Here is a 20,277-nt window from a genome sequence, read left to right as displayed (position 1 = left end):
GATAGATAGATAGATAGATAGATAGATAGATAGATAGATAGATAGAGGGATAGATAGATAATAGATAGATAGATAGATAGACTCATTAGCTGATAATGATGAAGATGTTAATGATAATAGATGAAAGATAAATTACAAAACAATAGAACACATCGGTTGTCTATGAATCTAATCATCACCAGGAAAGCTGTTTATACTAATTAGTGACGGGTTTACTAAGAAGGGATAATCCATCCTAATGTGGATAAGTAACACACTGCAGAAGGTATAAAGGTTTTATGAACTTAAAACTCCCATGAAAAATTCTATATGCTTTGATTTTATTTAAGGTTTTCCTCCTTGGGGTCCTATTGGCTAAATATCTGCGTGTAAGAAGTTCATACAAAGGTGTATACAAGTATACAATTGTCCACTCATTGAGATAGAACTGGTGGGTTTGAAACAGAAATAGGAGAAGAAAAAAGTCTCACTTAAAATTCTTGCAAAATGAGCTATATTGCAGAATGACAGGAAAGTCCTTTCTGTAATAAAACATACTTACCTGCCTGATCACTGCCCGGTCAAAAATCTACGCCGGCCAATCCTGGCTTCCCCTGCAGCTTGATTGAAATATGTAAGAGAAAAAGGAAGAAGATGGTGGCGCCCGTGATGGAACAGAGACAGGTGAATGTTATTATTGAGATCAGGTAAGTAAGGCTATTTTACTGTAGAAGAGACATCGCCTATCCCTTCTGCAATAAAAGGATCGGCCTGATTGCAATTTTTTGAATAGTGTTTAGTTCCACTTTAAATCCTCTGTGAGCTTTGCATTAGATTTCCTTTCCTTAGATCCCTATTGTCATTGGGATAGGAAGCAATGGGAAATCCCAAAAGAAATAAAAACAGCAATGACTTTTTTTTTAAACCAACTACTAGAATTTTTTTTAAAACACCAAATGGTTAAAAAATACAACTAGTACAAAGCAGTCCCCTACAAAAAAGTTTTCCTCACTACTAGATGTCCTCAAGGTGAATGGGGCCCAATATCATTCAACCTGGAAAACTGAGGATATTCGGAGTGCTGGGTGTCGAGGACCTGATGACCCCAGAAGTCTCATTGTGCATCACATGACTCGTATGAACATGAAATACAGCTTGGGGATCCTTGGGGGAAAGATTGGGGATCACAAGGGGGAATCTGGGGGTTCATGATAAAAATATATAATTACCTAAAATGTGTTAATAATGTTATAGTAAGACAACAACACCGAACAAGGGAATCCACTGCCTGCTCATTGCATTATAATTGCACACTAATAATAGAATGCTTCATATTGTCTTTGCATATTTATCCATTCCTAGATACAATAACTGAATACTAAGCAATGTTTTATGTATTTTGATTTGTTTGTGACAATGTTTGAAATATTTGTGTTATATCTCTCCTAATAGGTCCTACGAATCACTAATAGACCATAAAATCTTCTCAACATCAAACCCCTGAGGAAGCCAGAATTGCGAAACGCGTCGGGACCTACGTGACCTATTAGGTCCTACCTTTTGATTCTTTGATCAGTGTATGGCGCTAGAATATTCATGTATAGTGCGATTATCCCATTCCTGTGAATGGTAACAGGATTAGGGATACAACACAATAATTGAATTAATTGTATACTAATTATGTATGGATCCACTATGTATCAATACATAATTACCACTTGCACTAAACTTCTGAGTCTCAAACCCCATTCTTTAGTATTTTTGTATTATTATTACAATAATAACTCTAAAACAAACACTAAACAGGTGGGAAAGAACAAACCCCTATGATAATATAATTGCAAATAATACAATTGGCTTCTTTTCACCCTTTTTATCTGTTTTTGGTGTTTAAATAAACTGCAAATATTTTCTCAAGCACCTACCTGGAACAAGTCAGCAGATTACAAGCTGACATTCACTTGCTGCATGCTTGCTGCAGCCAGGCACACAGCTTTGATATTTCCCTCCAGTTATATAGTAAGGATAAGATGCTGCAACTTTTTTAGAATTAATAAACAGATATAAAATAAAAATACTTGTGAGTAAAGTTTGACAAAACACATAACATTGCCTGCTGACCACATATAGGATATAAGGGGAGCAGCATTCCTAGCTAGCCGTACCTCGTCATAGAGCCGGTAGATCTGGATGCCCATGGTGTCGGTGAATAGCTGCCATCCCTCCGGCAGTGCCGGCTCATCCAGCTCCCTCCAGGCTTGCTGCAATGTCTCCTCCATGTCTGCCGGCACGCAGCTGCAGCTAGCAGGATGCATGTGACGTCACCCAGCCAACCGCGCCGTATCCAATAAGCGTGCTTCAAAATGACAGGCAGCCAATCAGACCGCGGGATTTACTTCCGTGTTCGCTGCATTAGCTGCAGTGGTATCCCCTCCCTGCCCTGTATTGTTGGCCATGTTTACTAAATGGGGATTATCAGTGTCAGGCAGTGTGTCAGTTAGTGTGTCAGGCAGTGTGTAAATTAGTGTGTCAGTTAGTATTTCAGGCAGTGTGTCGGTGTGCCAGTTAGTGTGTCAGGCAGTGTGGTGATTAGTGTTTCAGTTCATGTTTTAGGCAGTGTGTCAGTTAGTGTGTCAGGTAGTGTGTCAGTGTGCTGACACTGCAAATTCCCAGAGGAATTACCTGTAGTCTGCAAATACAGACTGACTTGTATCTTAGGGAGACTTTTGTACAGTAAACACATACAGTTATGGAAGCAGGAACATTAAAGCGGACCTAAACTCAGAATTTTACTTTACATAGAAGGGTAGACATACATGATTACATATTAGGTTAGGTTGAAAAAAGACATACCGTAAATCCATCAGTTTCATCCACTAGGGAAATAAACATATCCCAGATATAAAACCCTATAAGACATAATTGGTCCAGAGGAAGGCAAATAAACCCCGGGTACAATTTGCTCCAACAGGGAATTCCTTCCTGATCCCACTGAGACAATCGGATGTTCCCTGGATCAGCAGTCTGTTATTTTTACTTTAAATCCTTAATCCCCAATTATATTCTGTGCTTCTAGAAATCGTCCAGCTTTTTCTTAAAGCAATCTATAGAAGTTGCTGAAACTACTTCCTGAGGGAGCCGATTCCACATTTTCACAGACCTTACAGTGAAGAATCCCTTCCTTATCCAGAGATTAAACTTCTTTTCCTCCAGACACAAAGAGCGCCCCCTTGTGCTTTGTTATGTAAGGACAATCATTTTATTTAAAATAAAAAAAAATCTTAAAAGTAACACCCTTTTGCAAAACAAAGGGTGCAGCACTGCCTAGGTGCTCAAGAATGAATAGGAGAACAGAGCCGGATACCTACGTCACACATCCGGGGAGGCTCTTGGATGCTCCTTTTATCAATAGAAAAAAAATGCCAATGGCACACATGTGCAGTGAGATCAGCAATTTTCTCCCCAATCTACGTCACATGATCTTGTGCCTGCGCAGTGCTAGTTTAGGTGACGCAGGAAGAAGAGAGAAGAAAATGTCGGCGCTCCCTCTGCAGCGGACCAAAGACAGCTACCGGGACAATGCGTGACCTGATGGAAGAAACCTCCCCACGGACAGACTGATCTGCGGGATTGAAGGTAAGTGTTTTGTTTTGGTTTACTTCCGCTTTAAAAACTTCAAATAGCTCATATCAACAACAAAAGAACACTTTTTCCCATAAACTTATTTTGTTATAATTTATTTGCAAGCTGCTTTTAAACTCACTTAAAGCAGACCTATCACTGGATTTGTAACATTATATAAAACAATGGCTAACTCTTTTATTTAATGCAAACATTTGGTGTTTTTTAAATATTTTTTTAAATAACTTTGGGGAGGTATTTTCCGCTTCTGGAGGTAAAGACTGAATAGGAAACCCGGAGCCTCCAGGCTTCTCCTTCTGCGCATGCTTTACTGGAATGTGAGAAAAAGTGCCAACTGCACACATGGCCAGTTAGATCTGTTCTTATTTTTTTTTTACATTTTGAAACATTTCCCCATCTCATGCATACCCAGTGACCGGCCGCTGTCCAGTCCATGCAGAATAAAAATAAGAAGAAAACTGGGACGGCACAGCACCTCCTGGACTAAGATTGCAGAGGGATTAAGGGCTTTGAAATATAGGTGTTTTTTTTTTTAATGAAAGTTCCACTTTAAGAATTTGAAAACTCCAGGAAAGGTTTATGCCATGGCATAGCCACAGGTTCCCATCCTTCTTTTATATAATTTACTGTTCTTCCCTCTTTTGGGGGTGTCTAAGTACTACTCGTGCTGGTCCAGCTCCTCAATCCATCCTCCCACCTGCCTTTTATGTCACTTTTATGGGGGAGGTCAAGTTTGGCAAAGCCCCCAGGCAAGTTTCCAGGGGTTGACTAAACTGGTTGCTTTTGTCACTGCTTTTTTCCCTCGATTGATCTCTGACTGTCATGGGTTTGTAACTAAGGTCTGTCACTGGTGGTCTGTTACTGAGGGGTCTGTCAGTAAACATTCAGTGGGGTTGGTGGTGGCAGGACCCCCATCAGGTGGGGGGCAAGGGGTACTTCTGTATTGTTTCCCAATTAAACAAACTCCACTTTTAAAACTCTGAAACTTTTAAACAGGTAAGGAGGGGGCCTATATGGCGCCCAGAAATTTCTGATGACGGTCCTGGTGCTCTATCGCTGATATTGGGATGGTCCTAGGGGTGCTGTAACTGAGGGTCTATCACAGTGTTGGTGGGGTGGAAGTTGTCACTAATGATAGGTGGGCCACTGATGGCTGGTGTGAAATACTTGTTCTCCATAAAAAAAGACCTCCCAGCAGAACACACTATTATTATTATTATTAATAATAATATTAATAATAATAATAATAAAAATAATTATATTAATAATAAACAGGATTTATATAGCGCCAACATATTACGCAGCACTGTAAATTAAGGGTTACAAATGACAGACAGATACAGACAGTGACACAGGAGGAGGAGAGGACCTTGACCTGAAGAGCTTACAATCTAGGAGGTGGGGGAAGTATCACACAATAGGAGGGGGATATGGAATTGTGGGTTAGTAGTGAGGATTAGGAGACAGAAGAAGATGGGTAGGTGAGGATGAAACGTTGGGTTTTGAGCGCCCCTTTAAATGAGCAGAAAGTAGGAGCAAGCCAAATATGACGAGGAAGACCATTCCAGAGAGTTGGGGCAGCTCTAGAAAAAACTTGGAGCCGTGCGTGTGAGGGGGTTATGAGTAAGTCATTAGTAGGTCATTGGAGGAGAGTGGCTACGGGGGATTTTTCTGTCAGGTCAGAAAGGTAAGTGGGACAAGAACTGTGGAGGGATTTGAAGGCAAAGCACAGGAGCTTGGATTTGTTTCTAAGATGAAATGGAAGCCAATGACGAAACTACAAAGAAAGGCAGCAGAAGAAGAGAAGTGGGAAAGATGGGTAAGTCTGGCTGCAACACAATATTCAGTAATAAATCAGAGAGCTAAGCTTAGCACAGAATTCTGGGAGAATTCCTAATATACTCAAATTGGTTTCATTGATAGCTTTTATGAAGTCATCGGTTATGAAGACCATAGTAAGACTTCAGTGCCAAAAGCTCCAAAATGAATTTACTGTGGTGCCTTGTTGCCCCTCTGAGTAGCAGAAAACTAGTGAAGGTCCAGGTATATACAGCTTCCTCTATTATGCTAGTCAGTGGCCAGCCTTAGTAATTTAAACTAAAATGAAAAATAAACTAAAAGAAAAAGGCCACTATAATGATAAGCTAAATACTAAAAGATTTATTTAGTTAGGGCCACCAAAGTGGCTATTCTGGACAGAGGTCCCCTATTCTCAGGATGTTACACATTTGACATATGGTATCTCTCATTTCTGTATTATAAACTACTAGAATAAGGTAAGATTTATCAATCCAATTAGTAGATTTATATCCCCACAGATTGTACTAGTTGATTTCTGGAGATTTTTCTCTGCCACTTTTTGCATTTTCTCTCCAATTAGAAGAAGCACCCACACATGTTCTCTATGATATATTCCTCATTACCAACAGACACTGTAACACCCACTAGAATGAAGCTCCAATTCCTATATGAGTATTTATGTTTTAAATTGGAAGACATAAGTATTAGAACTTAATATGGTAAATTCTACATAACATTATAAATAATTTTCTATAACATGTGCATATACCCCTATATAAAGAATAAACTGTAAATATTATATGTTTTTGTCTCAGTAATTAAACAACTTCCTTGAAGCATCCACCTACCCTGAAGAAGCCTATTGAGCAAAACGCATCGGGACCATTATGGACATCAACTTTGTATTCTAATAAATTGTCTACCATTAATGCATGCTCAGGACATAAGTCACATGTGTAACGTCTTTAGGCTAGTGGACTTGCCACTTTTGCAGATCTAACTGAATAAACTTTCAGTATTAAACCTATCGACACTTTAGCCATAGAGCCCTTTTCTTTTTGTTTCTTTTTAATTTTAGTAGAAAAATAGGTTATTTCTGGCATTTTACTTTAAGTATTACAATGATTGTTCATGTGTCTGTGCCCAAACTTGTGGACATCTGGAAAGGATTTTAAATATATCTTGGTTCCAGGCATTCAATCTTTAGGCAGAAAAGGTTTCCATTACATCACCTAGAATGGTTTGAGTTTGCAGAGCTTGGAAGGCAGCTTGTCAAGTCCAATCTTCAGCAGTATTAATGGTTTCCAAAATGTATTTGGTTCACTTTAAAGAGGACATAATGGAAACTGCTAAAAGTGCATAGAAAATGGTTACAATGTAACTACGCAGCTCCTAATCTATGTGCTCTCTTATAAAGTGACTGTAATTGTAATAAAATGGTATCTTGATGACATAGGACCATAGCTAGAAATCATCACCTTTCCATTTGCTCCATTGTGCTGAAGTAGAGCACAATGAAGAACCCTAAGTGCTGAACTTTCTGCCTAGGGTGCTGTGTTGCAAAAAGTGCATGCAGATTGTATCTGATGTGCAATAAATTAAAGAATATGCAGTTACAGCACATAAAAGCTAATTCACTTGCGCCTTGCAAACTCCATGAACAGAAGTGTGGGTGGCATAATGGTAGCACATTGCACATTGTGGTGCAAATAGAGGAGGGGGTTGTTTTATGCTAGATACATAATAAGATAAAGGCAAAAGAAGAAATTTCAGTAACTGATTAATGTTACTACAGTTAGGTCCATAAATATTTGGACAGAGACAACTTTTTTCTAATTTTGGTTCTGTACATTACCACAAATAATTTTAAATGAAACAACTCAGATGTAGTTGAACTTTCAGCTTTTATTCAGTGGGTTGAACAAAAAGATTGCATAAAAATGTGAGGAACTAAATCCTTTATTACACAATCATTTTATTTCAGGGGCTCAAAAGTATCTGGACAAAATAAAAAGCTGAAAATATAATGTTAATTTCTTATACTTGGTTGAAAACCCTTTGCTGGCAATGACAGCCTGTAGTCTCATGGACATCACCAGATGCCGGGTTTCCTCCTTTTTTAACACTCTTCCAGGCCTTTACTGCAGCAGTATTATGAAACGCCTCCCAATCAATGTGACTGCATTTAGCTGGATTTGAGCAGACAGTATCTCTCTGAACACCTCAGAATTCATTCGGCTGCTTCTGTGTCACATCATGGATAAACACTAGTGTCCCAGTGCCATGGCAGCCATGCACGCCCAAGCCATCACACTCCGCCATGTTTTACAGATCATGTGCTATGCTTTGGATCATGAGCTGTTCCACGCCTTCTCCATACTTTTTTCTTGCCATCATTCTGATAAAATTTGATCTTGGTTTCATCTGTCCAAAGAATGTTTTCCCAGAACTGTGCCGGCTTTTTTAGATGTTTTTGAGCCAAGTCCAATCTAGCCTTTCTATTCTTGAGGCTTATGAGTGTCTTGCACCTTGCAGTGCACCCTCTGTATTACTTTCATGCAGTCTTCTCTTTATGGTAGACTTGGATTTCGATACGCCTACTTCATGGAGAGTGTTGGTCACTTGGTTGGCTGTTGTGAAGGGGTTTCTCTCCACCATGGAAATGATTCTTCCATCATCCACCATTGTTGTCTTCCATGGCCGTCCAGGTCTTTTGGCGTTGCTGAGTTCACCGGTGCTTTGTTTCTTTCTCATGATGTACCAAACTGTAGATTTTGTCACTACTAATATTGTAGCAATTTCTCGGATGGGTTTTTTCTGTTTTTGCAGCTTAAGGATGGCTTGTTTCACCTGCATGGAGAACTCCGCATGTTGTCTGTTCACAGCAAAATCTTCCACATACACCCCCTCCCCCCCAAATCAACTCCAGGCCTTTTAACTGTCTAATTGATAATGACATAACGAAGGAATTGCCCACACCAACCCATGAAATAGCCTTTCAGTCGATTGTCCAATTACTTTTAAGCCCCTGAAATGAAGTGATTGTGTAATAAAGGATTTAGTTCCTCACATTTTTATGCAATCTTTTTGTTCAACCCACTGAAAAAAAGCTGAAAGTCTGCAGGTCAGCTGCATCTGAGTTGTTTCATTTAAAATTAATTGTGGTAATGTACAGAACCAAAATTAGAAAAAAGTTGTCTTTGTCCAAATATTTATGGACCTAACTGTAAAACATGAGGAGGTGATGGAATTAAAGCAGAACAGGATCAGGCAGGGCTTTATTGCAAAAATGGACAATTGATGTCTGTTCTGCATTAAGCATTCTTACCTGCTCGCATGCCTTCACTTCTGTCAGAACTTGCAGCTCCCCATTAGTTCCTGGCATACCTAGCGCCTGGCTTCCTCTGCATGTGCAGGAGTTAAGTCAGCCTAGCCCAGTAAATTAGGATGGGCCAAGATTGACTCAAGGACGAGATGAAGGAAGAATATAGCAGAACGGGAACAGATGAGTTTAGAAAGGGTTTAGTTCCGCTTCAATAGAAGACTAGATAGATGGTATTGTTTTTGCTTGCAGATCTTTTCACAGAAAGTGACAAACATACCGCATTTCTATAAGGATCAACAGGGATTTTTGTACTTGCTAAAGTATTCTTGGCCTTTTCTTGGTTTGAATAAAGCTTTAGTTAACTAAACCTGCATGCTATACAGAGACATAGTGTGGTGCGGTGGTGTTACTTATATTAGAAATGAACATGCATGGTCCTCTAATAATTTTTCAGCAGTGATTGGCAGGGACACTTAAGAGATGACGTGAGACAGGAGTGATCTAAGGACAGAGGCATGTTTGGTAGGTTAAATGAAGATGATTGACTCTTGTAAATCGCAGGAAGTGTATTGCCCTTTGAGCATATTTTTAGATATATTTCGTCTGGCATTTATGTCCAGTGGCCAGCGGAGGGTTAATTTTGGTCATGTTTTAAATAACAAGTGTGTGATGTCTAAATAATGTTCCAGGAAGGCTAAATGGTGGCAACAGCCGATTTCCTTGATAGCTTCAGGCTACATGAGCTCTATGTGGATGAAAATATCTTGGTCCTACTTCAATGGCCCTGTTGCAATAGTGACTTGTACAAAGCTTTGCTTTTTGGGGGCTTTCAGCAGTGATATGGAGGGGGTAAACCTGCAATGACACAATAATAGTAACTGGCATCACCTGGTGCTTTCTCCTATTTGCTTGCAATGATTTTGCCACCTTCAGAATGCAGATACTAATGCAATGCATCTGGTTCAGTGAAAATTGAAAAATACAGACAAACAAGGAATAATCAGTGGTATGCCATATTCAGTAAGTGCTTTATTCATATCACAACACGGTGAACCAAATGAGAATGAGATTGCCTTGATGCATTTTGTACTAACAGTACTTAGTCATAAGGCTTAAAGCTTACAAAACATGTCAAGGTACTGTCATTCCCTTGTGAATCACTTGGGTTGTGATGTGAATAACGCACTTACTGATTATGGCATTCTGCGGATGGCTCTGTGTTTGCATTTTTCAATTTGTTGGGTCAAAACAAGATCCAATGAGTTGGTGGTATTGCCTGTGTTGAAGGACGAGGCAGTCCTTGTTTGCCTAATACCAGTGAATGTACATGGGGACTAGTAATAATTATTATGGTTGTTTTATAAATAACTCTGATCACTTGTGTCTTCTACCTTGTAGTCTGTATAAGACTCCTCTTATTACAAGGTCCTAGGATCTTTGCTTAGTTAAAGCGTACTGATCACCTGTTTTTTTATTGCATATAAAAGGGTGGATAACCCCCTTATATTATTCAAAAATGTTTTTTTTCAAACTACTTTATTTTTAAAACAAAGGGCAGACCCCCTCCCTGTCTGTCCTACCTTAAATCCTACCTGCTTGCAAGGTTTTGGTGCATGACTATTGTCTCTGCCATGCAACTTTAAAAAAGTTATTGTTGGTTCAATAGGCCCTTAGTATAAAACTGTTCTGGTCCATATGGGGTATAGAGAGAGATCAAATTTAAATTTTACCTACAACATAAGTGGAAGACTCATAGAGACACTGCAGGTTGAATAATAGGTCCATTTTATTCAGACCTGGTAGAAAAGTCTATGCAATATGAAGCCCAAAACAGAGCCCTGACTTTAGTATATAAGGATCCTTGGTGAATATTTGGAGAAGAACAATTATTAGATCATTTTTCATGGTCTGAATATATGTGGGTTACAGCAGCTCTAAGCTTGCGTTTTCAAGCTGGTGTAAATTATTTCTCACTAATTCATCCCCTGTGTGTTGTAGAGAGTTAACAGGGCATCAGCAATCTGCGCTGCAGAGGAAGTGCATTTGTTACGGCAGTCCGGGTTATGTAATAGTTACTTGGGAGGATACTTAAATGTTTCCTCAAGGAAGTGAGTCTTAATAATTAGTCTGATAGATAAGAAAAGAAAAAAAGATAGATAAGAGAACTAACTCAAAGTGAAGCAATAGAAAGTGCACACAAATTAAGCTTCTTGAGTTATTATTGTTTGCAGTATTAGATACACATTTGTAAAATAAAATAAAGTCTATAGCAGCTATGAAATTCTTGCATATTAAAAAAAACCTGTAAAAATTCTGTTTTCTGACTAGCAGTACTTTATGGGCCGCTGACTTCAAAACAAGCACACAGGGAATTTTATTGCGGTTACATATCTAGTTATCCTTAAGTGCAATGGTCGCCAACCTTTCGGACCTCACGGACCACTAAATTCATCATTTAAAATCCCGCGGACCATTAATATGAATTTTTTTTGAAAAGATTAATACATTTGTAAAATAATGATCTTCCTAATGGTGTCTGAAGAGGATCGTGGAGGATGATTTAATAAAGCTCTCCAAGGCTGGAGAGGATACACTTTCATCAGTGAAGCTGGGTGATCAAGCAAACCTGGAATGGATTTCTTCAGTTTCATTCGCTATTTGCTAGCAAATGCTTTGAATCCTGGACCAGATCCATCTCAGGATTGTTGGATCACCCAGCTTCACTGGTGAAAGTGTATTCTCTCCAGACTTGGAGAGCTTTATTAAATCAGGGACTCTGAATCATTAATTGGTTAAGTGAAGTATTTCTATTGTTACCATTATCATTAAATGCATTATCTTTGGTATTACTAGGATATTACTAAGAAATACAAAATATTCAATTGCTTTTTCTCACTAATTATGGATTTATTTCATTTGAATCTAAGACCTAACAAGAAATGATAGTTATCAAAGTCAAACTATTTTATGCCATTAAATATAACAGTTATAGAAAATACACAGCTAAGGTCATACTAACTTAAAAGAACATCTGAGAAATAAACAAATAAAATAAAACAATCAGATGACAATCGGTATTCATTACTGTTGTAATAGTCAAATAATTGGTTGGAATGGGTAAGACTAAACTGACGTCACACTGCGCCTTTCTTGTTTTTCCAGCTCTAGTACAGTTTGTGAATTCAGTGCAATATAAAGGCAAAAATTGTAATTCAGAATATAAGATTTTATTGGAATATTATTTTTGTTTTATTAATAATACAACATAAAAATTGCAAATAATGTCCAAATTTTTCTGTGGACCACAGAAGCGGTTGGCGACCGCTGCTTTAGTGAATACCTGTGCTTTGCTGATTATTGGGATGTTGCATATTAGCTGACTGTTTAAACCTTTGTGTTATGTTACCATTTCTCACTGAATACCAGATGACTTGTTTAATATTTTTGTATACTTATACCGATTGTTTTATTTTGCTCATGCCTATTGTTTCTTTCCTGGGCTAAGCCTCACTACTCTTTTATTTCCTTTTATCTATTGCTGTTAGATAATAATCACTCCTGATTGTAATATTTGGTATATGCCAATGCCTAAAACTATTACTAAAAAATCCAATGGGTTAGTATGATAGCCAAACAACTAGAATATTATTTTGGTCAATAGGGGTAGACTTTGTATTTTTCAGTTTTTTTTGTATAATCAACCTGTTGAGTTTGTTTAATTTCCAGCACAGCAATCATCTCAGGGGATGGCTGGGCTAAGGTAAGTATTGCAGCACAGTTGTTGTGACTTTAAGCTCTCCAAATAACATTATTGACAAACAAAGCAAAGTAGGAATTCAAAAATTCATAGGATAGCTCAAAACTGATATATATTATTTTTTTTCTTTATAGGAGACCTCCTATGACTAAGCATACAAACAATTTAGCCCAAATCTGCTGGTGCTCAGATAAACAGTGCAAAACTGCTGTCACACTTTGCACGATGAGCTGCGGATTCACTCACAACACACCTGTCGGCCTTCAGAACCCAATTTGTCAGCACGAGCAGCCGTTATTGTTTCTGACAGAGCTCATATTTGCAGAAGAGACCTTTTTTTCCTACTGCTGGCCGGGCAAGAGAAGCTCGATCAGACGTCATCACAGAGGAAGCATGCACGGAAGTGGCCTAAATGTTTTCCTGGAGAGAGGAGTTAGCAAGTTAATAAAAAGAGCGAGTGAAAGGAAAGAGAAGGGATTAGCAAGCAGACGAAAACATTACACAGACACGTACAGTAGCTAGACTTGCCCACAGCAGATGTCCTACTGTATTTAGAATGCACTGGGCCTGTCTAGAGATCTGCTAAGCCCAAGTTCAGCATTGCTCATTTGGGGGGGTTGTCCCTTCCCTCTTGGTTGTCTCTTTTTTGGTCTCATTGTAGGCCCCTATAAAATAGATGTGCTATAATTTTATTATTATATTGCAATAAATATCTAAATTTTGCATTTTTTTAATGGCAGCAAAAAAAAAAAAAAAGTAGTTGGTCATTGGGGGAGCGAAGAGAACGGCAAGGGGTGATTTTTCTATCAGGTCAGAAAGGTAAGTGGGACAAGAGCTGTGGAGGGATTTGGAGGCAAAGCACAGGAGCTAGGATTTGATTCTAAGGTGAAATGGAAGCCAATGGAGAGAACTACAAAGAGAGGCAGCAGAAGGAAGGATGGGTAAGTCTGGCTCCAACAAAATATTCAGTAATAAATCAGAGAGCTAAGCTTAGCACAGAATTCTTGAAGAATTCTGTAGTGCATATTATTCATGTGAAGAAGTCAGTGTTTGTCCAACATACCTAAAATGTAGGTGTTTCTCATCCTAAAAACCTAGGAGGTATGTTTTCAGTAGCAAGATTGCTGTACATTCGTTTTGGAAGAATAGGACTGATTGTAATGATTTCACCTAAACTGATCACTGAATTTACCATCATCAACTTGTTCACTGAACTGCTTAGAGAAATGTGGTTGAAAATACCGCCGTTTTATTAGTGACTAGGGGGGCTTTTTATGTTTGGTCGCTTGATATTATTATTACACAGTATTGATATAGAGCTAACATATTACACAGTGCTGTACAAAGTCTATAGTCATGTCACTAGCTGTCCCTCAAAGGAGCTCACAATCTAATGTTCGAACAATAATCATATGTCATTAACACATAAGGTCAACTTTTTAGGGGGGAAGCCAATTAACCTAACTGAATTTTGGAGCAAACGGGAGTACCCACAAACCCACAAAAAAACAACAGATCCAGAATAGTTGATAAGCCATTTAAAGCTTACTGAAGTCCCCCCCAAAAAAACAAAAACAAAAACACAGTTTTCCACTAATATTTTTTACACACTATCCCAAGTGAATGATCATACATTATTAAGTTCTATCATCCAGGGAAAAGAGATACCAAGAACACGCTATATTTTTTTTATATTATACCGCTGTTGCACCACTTTACCCACTTTATGAACAAAATCATAATTATTATATATAGTGTCAATGTATTCAATCATTAGGTATCTCTCAGAGGAACGTACTGTCCAGTATCATCAGAATTGTCAAGGTCCACTGTCCCTAATATAATCTAAAGCCCAATAACAATAAAATGTTTTTGGATTGTAGGAAGAAGTTCAAGCCAATACAGGTAGAAAATACAAACTTGGCCTGGGCAAGATCTGAATACGGAACCTTTTCCTTCAAATGTGAGAGTGTTAGCCACTAAACCACACAATGGAAATATTATACTTCCACTATGGACTCTTGATTTAAAACAACGTTGTTGCTTCTAAAGTATAATGCTGAAGAGATACATATATCATTTTTTCGGATTTGGATAAATGTGTGGTCTTTGGGCTCTATTTATAAAACAGGGAATCAGACCTTGATCAGGGAATCAGTTTCTCACCCGGAAAGTATTTCATGTTTTGCTGTATTAGCTGAATTAGTACAAAGTTGAGTGTCTGTGAAGGGCCCTATTGATCTGGCTCATGCTATATCCAGTATACAGGCCATTTACCTAGGTTAATCCCATGAGGGTGAAGCCCACACATTCAAACAGTAGTGAAAAAGCTGCCTGGATAAATCATGATTGATTGCACATTCAATGAATGTTCCTATATATTTTGGAATGGGTGATCGAAGCAGGAGGGAAGAAACTACCTTGCTCAGTTTTATATTTTATTATGCTGGTTGCTCTTGGTAAGTTTTTGTCTAGCTTTAAAAACTCAGTGAATGTTACATTCATTTTTGGAACTGGTGACTAAGGAAGGAGGGCTGAAATGTAATACCTTATATAGATTTTGATTTTATTGGAGCTGTAAACTGGCAAGATTTTCCCTAACTTCCTGTCCTGGTGTCACCCAGGTCATTGCTGTGAGTTGAACTTTCCCCCTCTGGACTGCATTGTCCATATTTCACAGATGGCACGTTGCTATCCACTACTGGCTGGTGACAGGGAATTTTCTATAGAAATACACAGAGCCAAAGCACTTAACGCATTCCTATTTGGAATCTAAAAAAATGTTTTGGCTTGGGCTTCGCATTCTGATATATTAGAATATTCTCGTGATTATTTTATGTTTACCGAACACCTTCAACTACACACAAAGAAAGGGCCACAGACCACAAATAAGGCTGATAACAGTATTTGTACAGGCAACTCTTGAAATGTTTAACAACAAAACAATGTTGGTTGTTTTACCCACAAACTCCTGATGAGCATTACAGGAAGTCAACAGGTTTTTATTTTGCTAACGTCATAGCACAGGAAGTTCCTGGTGCCAGAAATGATTTTACAATGAAAAATTCAATCATGGAGTTTGTCTTCCTATAAAGTCTGATTTTGGATCATATATAGATGTTTTTTGTTTTCTCCTTTATCTCCAAAACATTTAGACAATTTTCCTACAACTTCTTTCAATAGTTCCAAAAATGTAGAAGAGAGCTCAAAATCAGCAAGCTGAATGAAAAACCTGCAGCGTTCTGGGATCCATATATATATATATATTTATATATTTATATGTATTCCCACATATATGTCATACACCCAGCTTCGGGAGGCTCCCACGTGATATATACGTCATACTCCTTGCTTCCTGGGGCTCCCACGTCATATATATCATACACCCAGCTTCCGGGGGCTTTCACGTCATATATACATCATACACCCAGCTTCGGGGGGTGCCCATGTCATATATATGTCATACACCCAGCTTCCTGGGGCTCCCACGTCATATATACATCATACACCCAGCTTCCGGTGGCTCTCACGATATATATATACATCATACACCCAGCTTTGGGGGGCGCCCATGTCATATATATGTCATACACCCAGCTTCCGGTGGCTCTCACGTCATATATACATCATACACCCAGCTTCTGAGGGCTCCCACATCATATATACGTCATACACCTAGTTTCAGAGGGCTCCCAAGTCGTATATATGTCATACACCCAGCTTCAGGGGGCTCCAACAATATATATACATCATACACCCAGATTTAGGGGGCTCTCACGATATATATATGTCATACACCTAGTTTCAGAGTGCTCCCACATCATATAAATATGTCATATACCTAGTTTCAGGGGGCTCCCACGTCATATATATACGTCATATACCTAGTTTCAGGGGGCTTCCACGTCATATATATGTCATACACCCAGATTTAGGGGGGTCCCAAATATATATATGTCACACACCTAGTTTCAGGGAGCTCCCACATCATATATATAAATCATATACCTAGTTTCAGGGGGCTCCCACGTCATATATACATCATACACCCAGTTTCCGAAGGGCGCCCATTTGGTGGGAAAGGTTTGCTCCTATCTCATAACTGGAACCTTTAAAGCTGATGAGTTTTTTTCAGGTTGAGGATCTTTTCTTCCTAAATATTTCCATAACAATTAGAAGAAGGTCAGCTGCAGTAATTAATTACCAAATTCAGAAGAAGGTCAGCCTAAATTCAGCTTTCCAAGAAGCAGGTACAAGTCAATAAACTGCACGTATTAAAAATAAATAAATGTATTGACATATTTATAATTACAGAGCTGCCTCTGCCTTTTATTTGTGCCTGGAATTCAGCTTTAACCTTTATATTTTGACTGAGAACAAAGAAGAATCTTCATTGACCTTTATGATAAGCTGTAACACCCATACTTTATTACAGATTAATTATGTAGGAGGAAGCTTCCCTCTAGGGACAACAATAAGACCTTCCTGTATAGTTAATTTAACTAAACAATTAGGAGACATGGAGACCAGTCTATTTTTTCAAGAAAAAAATATCTCTTGCAATAGAAAGGTAAGGGCATGAGTTGTCTATCCTGCCATCTCCACCAGAGCTTAATTGGGAAGACAAACAATGAAGTTCACATCTTAATTTGGGTTGGTAAATCCCCTCCATTTCCCATTCCACACCCTAGAACCATCAAAGACATGTAAGTGGATGAAGACTGGCTTCCAAACGTTTCCTTTTCAGGGCTGATGTTACTTCCAGCTCAACTGATGTTTAGAGAGGTGAGGGAGTAGTGACATATGCCTTTCCTGCAGTCATTACTTTGAGTATGATTTACCAGAAAACATAGAAGCTGCACAGGCACTGCCGATAGGAACACAGGGAAATCACAACGTACAGATACTGGTGCACATAGGCGAAAAGAAGTTCCCTGGATCTATGCCACCATACAGCTGGAAGGGACTGCTATGTAGCTGATAAATCAGTGGAATACCAATACTTCTCAAGGTACCGTACTAAATGGTTTACAAAAATGTTTGTATTAAATATTGTTTGCTATAAAAAGATTATGTCTTACCAAAATAATAGGTTGTCATATATTTGCCAAGTCATATTTGCATTGTCTTGCTGCTGAACCTGCTTTGTTGTCACTTTAAATACCGGTGTCCATAAGAAAATTGTAGGCATCCAAATGCACAAAAAATTCCAAGCCATATTTATTTTGTGATAATTTATGCTTCTGGTGGTGGTAAGGACCATATTGCCTTTGCTGGGACTCCCTACACAACTAAATGCTTTCTGACTGCTTAAATTTGGATATTCTATTTTATTGTAATGGTCTAAGGGTATTAGTGGTGTACCCCAGGGTTCAGTGTTATGACCTGTACTGTTTCCCATCTTTATAAATGATATAGAGTTTGGAATTAAAAGTACCATTTCTGTGTTTGCAGATGACACTAAACTATGTAATGGAATTAAGTCCATACAGGATGTCTAAAATCTACAAGCAGACCTGGATGTACTGTTTGATTGGGCAGCCAAGTGGTAAATGACATTTAATATAGACAAATGTAAAGTTATGCACTTGGGAGCTAACAACATGCATGTTTCATACTGTCTAGGGGGAATACATTTGGGGGAGTCAGAAATGGAAAAGGATCTGGGGGTTCTGGTAGATCATAGACTTATTAGCAACATGCAATGCCAAGCTGCAATATCTAAAGCTAGCAAAGTACTTTCTTGTAATAAAAGAGGAATAGACTGCAGAGATGGAGACATAATCCTGCCCCTGTACAAAGCATTGGTCAGACCACATCTGGAATATGCAGTCCAGTTTTGGGACATTGTGGAACTGGAGAGAGTGCAGAGAAGGACAACTAAACTAATAAAAGGAATGGAGGAGCTCCGCTATGAGGAGAGATTAGCTGAACTGAATCTATTCTGCCTTGAGAAGAGACGTATAAGGGGGGATATGATCACGTAATTTTGGATATCTTTTACACCACGGAGATGCTACGTATTTATTCACCATTATGAATACCGGTCAGATGTAGCTGTCTTTCACTATTTCTACTGTTGCCTTTCTCTATAGAGTAAATCAAATAGCCACAGGGTGACTACAGTGATTGTGCATCATGCAAAAGTATAAGCACCTCCAATGTTGGTTATCACTTTGTAGATAAATGGTTAGTTCATCCAAAAGCAATATTTTTAGTGTAAAATCCAAGGGACTTCAGTGGTCATCCTTAGCCTTTTATTGGTATTATTATTATTATTAAATAGAAACAATACAATAACACAGGAGAAGGGGAGGACCCTGGTCAAAGGGGCTTACAATCTACGAGGTGGGAAAAGTAGAAAATAATCTTTTAAATTTTTGGGGAGACTCCAGCTGTGGAATTTTCCTGTGATTCATCCATTCTGATCCCATTGCACTGTTTTATTCCATTCTGATCCCATCTGGAGTTTTAGGTGTTAACATAGGAAGTCCAGAGCAGAGACCAACTGAGTTCTTGAGATTTATATGATATGATTTATATGATTTACATTTCCATTCAACCTTTTAAATTGCTATAAGCAATGTGCAAAGCAATATGCAAAACCCAAACCCATCTGTTTGTATCTGTCCTGTATGGGCGGACAGAAATGTGTCTTCTATATCCCTAAAGCTGAAAAGAGTATTTCAAGAAGCCATAAAGTCATAAGGAAATCAGTGTGGGGATAGTGATGAGACTCGCTGTCATTTTTTAATCATTTGATTTATTCTACCCGTATATTCCTTGTGGACTGGAGAAAGTAAAATATTTTACCAATGCTTATTTGGTGATAACTTATTGAAATATTTAGGATATCAAAGTAAAACATTTTTTGAGACAGACAAGACTTTCAATAGACAATGTTTTGGTATTTTTTCAATGTAAACTATAAACAAAAATTTGTACCGTAATTGTTTTATTTTAATCCATGTTAGTTTTAAGAAAAAGTAATTTAATAAATACCGTATTTTCCGGCGTATAAGACGACTTTTTAACCCCGAAAAATCTGTGCCAAAGTCGGGGGTCGTCTTATACTCCGGGTACCGGTACTTACCTGCAGCTTGCTTCACGTCCGGCGTCCCCGCGAGTCCTGCTTCACGTCCGGCGTCCTGTGCAGATTGCGTGAGTCCTCCTGTGCTGCAATGCGAGCCTGCACAGGAGGACGTGAGCCTGGATTGGCTCTCCAGTGGAATGGTATCTGCAAACATTCACCTTTGTTTGGGATGCAACAAAGGCAGCGTACACACGTTCAATATTTGTCACTAGAATTGATCTTTCGTGATCGTTTCCAGCAACAAAACAGTGCTAGATGAATGAGCGCTGTACACGCAGAACCATTGTGTTCAATGGAGAGGGAAAGGGGAGAACGAGCGAGTGGCACCCCACTGTGCTCCTCTATATTGACTTATATTGCAGTTGTGCACTGTTAGTTGTTCATGGATCCATCATATCTATGAATAGCGTTGGGTGACCTCTAGTGTTATTCGAATATCTCATTATGTGATTCGACAGCTATTTGATCGAATTGGAGGATATTGTTTGGGTGATCAAATGCTGAATTCGAACATCATTAAAGTCAAAAGTGGGAAAATTCGGGTTATTTTTCGGGACTGTGAAGAACTGCAAGAGCAATCGGGAGCAGAGCTGACAGCTCCGCTCCCCTGATTGCTCCTGCAGCCCTTTACTAGTTGTATGTGTTCTTGGATAGTTTCTCTATCCATGAACACAGAAGTCC

General features: G+C 38.7%; 2 protein-coding genes across 2 annotated transcripts in view; one reads left to right on the top strand and one right to left on the bottom strand.

The window, feature by feature from the left end:
• Nucleotides 1–2,303, bottom strand: part of PCTP (phosphatidylcholine transfer protein) — a 26,989-nt gene extending 24,686 nt beyond the window's left edge. Inside the window, exon 1 of the mRNA XM_072403318.1 lies at nt 2,145–2,303. Coding sequence (XP_072259419.1) covers nt 2,145–2,294 — 150 coding nt within the window. The 5' untranslated portion in view covers nt 2,295–2,303. The remainder of the gene's footprint in view (nt 1–2,144) is intronic.
• Nucleotides 2,304–17,085: 14,782 nt separating this feature from the next.
• TMEM100 (transmembrane protein 100) overlaps nt 17,086–20,277 on the top strand; it is a 39,186-nt gene continuing 35,994 nt past the window's right edge. Inside the window, exon 1 of the mRNA XM_072403315.1 lies at nt 17,086–17,514. The gene's annotated coding sequence lies outside the window, so the exon portion shown is untranslated. The remainder of the gene's footprint in view (nt 17,515–20,277) is intronic.

The sequence above is a fragment of the Pyxicephalus adspersus genome, chromosome 3 (genome assembly GCF_032062135.1).
Source record: "Pyxicephalus adspersus chromosome 3, UCB_Pads_2.0, whole genome shotgun sequence".
NCBI classification, from domain to species: domain Eukaryota; kingdom Metazoa; phylum Chordata; class Amphibia; order Anura; family Pyxicephalidae; genus Pyxicephalus; species Pyxicephalus adspersus.
The sequence above is the reverse complement of the archived record's forward strand: the minus strand, read 5'-3'. Positions and strand labels throughout refer to the sequence as shown.